Source organism: Aulonocara sp. 'chitande type north' Nkhata Bay, linkage group LG11, assembly GCF_057382095.1.
Source record: "Aulonocara sp. 'chitande type north' Nkhata Bay isolate Kocher_YH1m ecotype deep benthic linkage group LG11, A_spYH_male_GT1.1, whole genome shotgun sequence".
Taxonomy (NCBI): Eukaryota; Metazoa; Chordata; class Actinopteri; order Cichliformes; family Cichlidae; genus Aulonocara; species Aulonocara sp. 'chitande type north' Nkhata Bay.
In genome coordinates, this window is record NC_141354.1 from 8460843 (window position 1) to 8468421 (window position 7579).

General features: G+C 38.7%; 1 protein-coding gene across 1 annotated transcript; it reads left to right on the forward strand.

Annotated features, from left to right (window-relative positions):
- The first annotated feature begins 411 nt into the window (after positions 1-411).
- LOC147318436 (transcriptional regulator ZNF706-like) lies at positions 412-4372 on the forward strand. Its single transcript, XM_086310376.1, has 3 exons — positions 412-527; positions 1438-1586; positions 2885-4372. The coding sequence occupies exons 2-3, from the start codon at positions 1452-1454 to the stop codon at positions 2978-2980; spliced, it is 231 nt and encodes a 76-aa protein (XP_086166502.1). The 5' UTR covers positions 412-527; positions 1438-1451; the 3' UTR covers positions 2981-4372.
- Positions 4373-7579: the final 3207 nt, after the last annotated feature.

Here is a 7579-nt window from a genome sequence, read left to right on the forward strand (position 1 = left end):
ATTGGTGATATTAACGGTGTCATAAAATGTATTTTACGAAAGCTTATGAATATCATCTTAATTGTTAATTGGCGTAAGAGAAAACTATGGTGGCTGTTCCTTCGTGTTGTATCGCGACACCTTGTGGCATGCATTTGTCTTGCACCTTGAAGGGAAAACTGTTATACATTTGCTGAGTTCAAAGGTGTTTTGCTATTCTTGTTGTTTCGTTCGGAAATGTATTTTTGTGGTTAAATAACTACTTTACGTTTTATTACGCCAATTTTTCTTCCTGGGAAATGTTCCTCCTGTAAAGAAAGATGGAGCCTTCATGTGCTGTCAGTAAAGCCCCCAACTTGATTCGTGTAGAACTGTCATGATTTGGGGTTTACTGGAAATCTTTGAATGCATCATAGTTCATGGTTTGGGCATGCGCACTAGTGCGGTGACGCCAAACGGCAGGGATAGGCGAGAGTTCCAGAGGACTCAGCGTAGTGCTGCTTCAGTTTAGTGATTGTCTTCACTGATACAAGTACTTTTTTTAACTGGTAAGGTATTTACAAAACGCCTAGTAGTACGTTTTAGTGCTCAGTGTCTACTTAAAGTCGTGTTCATTGTATGTGTCAATGTATTATCCAAGCTACCGGATAGCAACCGGCTAACTGAATGCTAGTGTCTCTGAATTAGTACGAAAAGAAATGTATGGTTACATTTTTTTTCTAAAAAAAAAAAAAGTTATTTTAGTGTTATCAAGATGTCTCCGAAGTGAGAAAAACGGTAGTTGAAGTTGTTAAGACTAAAGCAGCATTTTCAAATAACGTTAGCCTTGAATGGGCACTGCATGGCGAGGACTGTCCTTACATCACCCACGGTGGTCAGTGGTGGACGATATTTTAACTTAAATATTTGCTGATTAAGGTAATGCAATGTGGCAACTGAAAAGAGACATCAACACTTATTTTGTGACGTGCTTATTATTCGAATAGCTGACTGATTCTGGTTTGATGATAGTAAACGAGTTCGGCTTTAAAAATGTCGCTCAGAAACAGAGTTCATACAGTCCCTACAATACTGACCTAAATCTTATAGTCTGTCTATAATAACTTTGAAAATGAGCATTTAGATTTTCTTTGGGGAAATTTCCGAGATAATTGCCTGATGCATGTGACCCAAAAAGCAACAGTTAGCCTAGTTCCAAACGGCGTTTCACAGCCGCTGCTGCCTTGCACGTTTTGAAGTCTAGTTAAGTTAGGAGACAGGTATGCTTCAGCTGTAAATAATTAATAGTGCTTAAGCCAAACCCTCAGCTGCTGTCACTTCTCTGCATTTCAGGATGGTGTGGCTTTTATTCCCTTGGTGCCTTGCATTTCCCTTCACCTTCCCTAAAGTCATTGTATTAGAGGCTTGTCATCTTCTTGCTAGTGCTGTGTTGATTAAATTGTTGTATATTTTTGGCAGGTGGAACATCAGAAATGGCCCGTGGGCACCAAAAGTTCCAGTCCCAGCAGAAAAACGCCAAAAAGCAGGCAGAGATCAAGAAGAGTAAAGGCCATGACCAGAAGGCTGCAGCTAAGGCTGCTTTAGTATACACATGCACCGTGTGTCGGGTATGGGCTAAAGCTGACATTAGCAGCATTAGCTAACATTTAACCATGTAGTTAGGATGGAACTCACTACACAGGAGGCTGGCAAATCACTGCAGTGGATTTGATCATATTGTTTGCAATGTGATTAAGTCAATACCTATACCATATCTCATTTCACACTTCACTGTAACACTGAAGTTGGAAGTTATACCTCCCAGCCAGCTACCTTAAATAACTTCACCATGTTATGTGATTACTAGGTATGATCTCATTTCAGTAAAGTCTAGGTCAGTAAGCTTTCCTAGACTGAGTTAGAATTGCTTGGCATTTCTTATATTTTGTAAACAATCAAATATAAAACATTAAGAGTAGAACAGAAGTGAGTCACAAGCTGAAAGCAGATCACAACCGAGATTGGATTCATCCCAGTGCTGTTTTACCTGGACAGCATGGATTTGTGCAGGTTTATAATTGACAGCTTATTGATAAAGTATGCCAAGCTAACAGGTCATAGTAATCTTACAGCCCCCCCACCCCCCTTCAAGTTTCAACTACATCTCTACGATTGTTAGAAAGGTGTGATGGAAAGTGGTTAAAATCCCTTTCTAATACCCTCATACACCTTTTGCTTCTCTTTTCACACCTGTGCCAAGGACGGTCAGCTTTTCTTGTCACTGCCGTCATCTGACACACAGGTGGTGGCATGCAATGCTGCTCGGTTGGCACAGCACTGCCCAATGTTTAGCATAAATGACATCAGCTTCTGCTCTTCCTGGAAGAATGAAGCGACAAATGCAGGCAATTTGTTTTTGATTTTACCTGCATTCAGTGGGACAAACAGATTTTCTGTCTCTGAGACCATTTCACAGTCATGTTCTCTTCAGTGCTTGTCCAGAATCGGACTGCTTTTGAAATTTGTCAGAACTCCAGGCGATTTTCCTCTTCACCAGTCTGTGTTTGCTCCTGGATTGACTGACCAGGTTGAAGTCAAACATGAGCTGTCATGCTACATCCTGTTTACATGTTTTAACTGGAAAACTCACCAGGCAACGTGACTTTCTGTATTACCTGTAAATAAGTTTCTGTGTTTCCTCTAGCCATTTATCACTTATCCAAGCGATTACAGAGCGGCAGCAGCTCAAAGCCTTAACAATGACTAAACAAGCTGGTGTTTGTAATGTAATCTAATATCCAACCAGTCGAGATCATATTGTGAAACACCTTTTGTCTCATATTATGGTTTTGCTGATATATCTGAGTAAACTGATGTCATTCTCATTGATGTCGTCTTTTTTTTTTTTTTTTTTTTCCTTTACCAGACACAAATGCCCGACCCGAAGACCTTTAAGCAGCACTTTGAAAGCAAACATCCAAAGTCTCCAATGCCCCCAGAGTTGGTTGGTGTGGAGGCGTAATGGATTAACCTCTTTCTGTAAGGCAGTTGGAACCAACTCAGGACAGGCTTCTACATTTTGAGGTGTTTCAGATAATCTTCAGTACAGCTTCAGTTATTGCTCATGATGATTAACTGATGTATGGGTGTGCTTATGTAGGGATTTTACACAATCAATTGGACTGAAGACAGCTACCCTCTCTTGGCATAAATGTATGTGTTCCACTTTTGATTGTATGCAATATTTGCAAAATCTGATCATTTCAAAATGTTATGCTCACAAGACTAGCTTGTCCATGGGCTCCACCACCATCTCAGGTCTCCCACTGTTTCACAGCAAGCTTTGAATACAAGATGAATTGGCACTGGCTCAAATGAACAAAGATGATGATGATAATTGGAAGTTATCTGCCAAATCCAGTGTAATGTGAAATCCATTATGGGTTTTGACTGAGATGGATTTGTGATGCAGAAGGGTTGATGTCAAAATAATAGTTATCCAGAATGTGACTAGAGTTCATTAATGTCCTTGCAAAGTCACATTCATAACCACTAATGCTGTGTTCTTTCTATTAGATTCAGATTTACTTCTAATCTGCACTGATTATATATATCTATATATATATATAAACACATATATTTTTTGGCTTGGTACCATTATTTTTTAATGAGTCTATTGTTGTTGAAGTGAAAAATGTGTCAAATGTACTGTCCTGCACAGTTGCTGAAATTGTGCATTGCATTTACCCCTCAGATTATCATGAAACAAATTTTGTTTGTGTCAAATAAGTTTTTGTCATGTGCAAAATTTGTAAAAGCTCTGCAGACAGGGCACTACACGTCTGATCACTGCAAAGCTTTCCATGTTCCTACTCTGCTGCTGCAGTAAACATCTGGATATTTACCTTTGATCCTATTATAAGAGGTATGTCGACTGAAAATAGGTTTGCACTGGGTGTTGTAAATGACAACACTAATGAACTCCTGTCCCCAGAGATGGTCATTGTAGTAATACATGTGACATAATTGTGCACAGCTATTGTATGTATTCTGCAGTGTAACTTGTCTCACTGTCATCTCTATGGTGTATGTGAAAACAATCCCAAGTGCAGTCTCGTGCTCTTTGGTTTGTTTCAGCTCTGAACCTGCAAAGTCTAAACTAAATTACACCGTACATCATCTTACTTTACCTTATTTTATATAAGTTGATCATAGCAGGCAAAGACAGTTTTAATTCATTGGAAGGAACTATTTTCAATACATTTGGACCTGTTGGTCATTAACCACTGACATTGTAACACTGCTAAAGTCTGGACTGACAACCAGCCATGTTTTTACTTTTTGTAATAATCATATCTTTGTCCACAAAATGTAATGTATAGCCTTTGAATAAAGTTATTTTATATTAATATTACCAAGTTGTGTTTTTAACTTTGAAAGTTGCTAAATTCTGCCTTAGGTTCCCCTACAGTAGGTGGAAACTTAATGGAAGCTCAGCTTCTTTTTTTCTGCCGCTCCTCTTAGGGGTCACCACAGCATCTGCTCCATCTCATCTTGTTCCTTCCATCATTTTCTGTTACTCCAACCATCTGCATGACCTACTGTGGGCTTCCTCTTAACCGACAGCTCCAAATTCAGTATTGTTTGTCCGGTATCTCCACCGTCTGTCTTCTGTACATGTCCAAGCCATCTGACCTTGAGATGTCCTTCATATTTTTTCCAATCTGGTCAATCACTTGGCCTCCTGCCTTTCTGTAAGTGCCACTGTCTCAAAATCATACATCATAGCAGGTCTCCCTATCATCTTGTAAACATTCCCTTTAACATTTCACCTCTGACACTCACCCCACCCTCCCTACACTCTCTTCTTCATCTCTTTTGTGTCGCTTTTGCTTCAAAATGTTCATCTCATGTATTTATATTTACCCATCGTCAGTACCTCTACTCCTTGGAACTTCACTTTTCTGTCTGTATCCCTCGTATTCGCTCTAGAAGAATGCTCCGCCGAGTAGGTGGAAGAAAACAGCTTGTCCACCTGCTCTCTATGCTCGCTACAGATCACAAAGTCATGTGTAAACGTCATAGTCCACAGAGACTCCAATCTGACCTTGCAAACAAGAATGAGCTCACCACTATCTCACTGCCCTCATACCTGTCCTGCACCACCCCTTACATACTTTGCCAGCACGTTTCTTCCCCATTTTTCAGGCATCGTCTGTAGTAAACAATCTGGTTAAAAAGTCCAATGATCTTTCTTCTAGACATCTCCAACCCTCCACAGGTGTGTCATCTGGATCAGCTGCCTTTCCACTCTTCATCCTTTTCTTAGCTGTTATTCCTTCCTCGTTATTATGGGCAATCAACATGATTGGACAGTTTCTACAATTTTAATCCTGCCGACTATTTGGTGTGTTTGATATATTTCTTTGGTATATTTCTTCGTCTGCCTCCGCTCTTCCATCTGTTTCAGGTAACACCAACAAATTTAATCTGCGCAATTGGTTTCATTAGCTTCTCGGCTCATACCCCATTATGAGTCAAAGATCTTCTGCTCAGCTGCACTGTTGATGGTAAAATCTCTATATTTATGAACCAGAAATGTAGCACAAGCATAATGAGTTCCTTGCTTAATGGGAATGTTACATAAATTGGTACACAGGTGGGCTTTTTTGTTTGTTTGTTTTTTTTGTATTCATACTTCCTTGTTAATGCACACATCCTGTTGGTAATTAGGGTGGAAAATGTCAGCAGAATATTAGAGCTATAAAATTGAAAAGGCTATTATAGTTCACACTCTTTGCTTCCTCTAAGAGTGGTTATTTATTGATTTACTGTAGTGTAACATCTACAGAGTGAATTGTTTCAGGCAACCTCTGGCTCTGTATACACCGATGAGGAAGCCTGGAGCTTATCTTGTGACTGGTGCACAGTAAATAGTGGGGTCAGAGTGGTGTTCTGCTGGACCAACAGGTTTTGTGAAGAAGGCCTTAAAACAGCTTTTCTCATTGTCTCTTCCCTGACTACAACCACGAAAGACCATATACAAGATGTGAGACTGCAAAAGACTTGATTTTATGTTGGGGTTATTTCATAGTATGATATAAATTTTTTACACAATGATATCACAATTGCTCATGCATAGGTTAGCACATTTTGATTGAAGAAAATATAGCCATTCCTACATGTGTAGAAATGCCATTAAAGTGATATAAGTTAGAGTTTGTTAAATATAATTTCAAAGTTACAGGCGTATAAAACTCCACGTGAAACTGTACTCTACTACAGGTATCATGTATGTGACTACACCTCCAGATTTATATTACACATTGTCCAATCTACATACTTAAATGTTAGTCTGTATTTTTCACTTTAAACGGATTATTTTCATTTAATTTGTCTTTAATGATCATTTGAGTTTTTTTGCCATTATTTATAATTTATTCATTGATAAATTATCCTGCAAATAACAAACTCTTGATACATCACTCACCAAGGACCACGTCAGCATTGTGAAATCTAAATACCCTGCAGGATTTTTAGGAGTACCTACCTTTAATAAGACATGTAGATCCAAGATCAAAATTTAGTTTTTTTTTTTTTTTAATCCCTTTATTAATTGTCTAGTTTAGTTCTGTTTTTATTGCTTAATTACACCAATCAGACTCTATTGTAGCACTTTAAGGTTTCAATCAGAGATGTTACATAAGCTGAGTGACCCTGTGACAACTGACTTTTTGCAGTGTACCCATTCATCTTGTGCATGTGTGTGCATGTGCATTCAAGTTCTGTGGATAAGGTTGATGGACTGAATGAGAACTCACCCAACCGGTTACATGTAAGCAATCACTCAGCTTAATCTTATTTTTTTTCCCTTTCTGCGAAATGACTCTGGTTTGGTGCTACGCCCTTCCTGGACCACAAACTGACAAGTGTGAAGATCTTTTTTCTTCTTTGCATTTATGCCTATGATTTTCTACACCCAGTACTATGTGCTCTGCTCTTAAATAGGTTACAAGCTTGAAATCTTGGCCCAAGGGGAAAACATGTGACAGGGCAAAAATAGCTTTACTCTCTCCCCTTGGAAACCAACCAGAATGCAGAAATAGTAGTTTCTGTTAAGCAAGATATACTGTAACCGTGTCCTGTGTTCTAGTTTGTGATGCCCTCAGCATCCTTAGCAAATAATCTTATTGAAAATATTTTATTTTGTGGAAATATCACAGAGGCATTTGAGTGAGGGACATGGTTCTTCTAATAAAAATTGATCTGTACATATATATATATGTATATAGCTACTTGAGTGTCATTCAGTGACTGACATTTCCTCTTAGTGTTTGGTGTCTGCAGTCTCTACTCTTATACAAAATGATGATATACAGTAAGACAAAGATCTGTATGTTGGATATATCACTGATGTTAACTGTCTTATTAAGAGGAATTCTCCGCTTGCTGGAGGCAGTAAAATAAGCTTAATCACAAGTGCCTGTATCATAGCGGTAAAATAATGAACTGCAAAATCTTCAAAGGGTGCTTTTGTCGACTACATTATATGCACTCATTTGCCTCACAAAGACTGGAGAAGTAATGGTGAACTACAACTTCCATGTTACTTTGCTTTGGT

Coding starts and splice junctions, on each gene's coding strand:
- LOC147318436 (XM_086310376.1), top strand. CDS start 1,452: ATGGCCCGTGGGCACCAAAAGTTCCAGTCCCAGCAGAAAAACGCCAAA. Junction 1,587..2,884: donor ACACATGCACCGTGTGTCGG/GTATGGGCTAAA, acceptor TTCCTTTACCAG/ACACAAATGCCCGACCCGAA.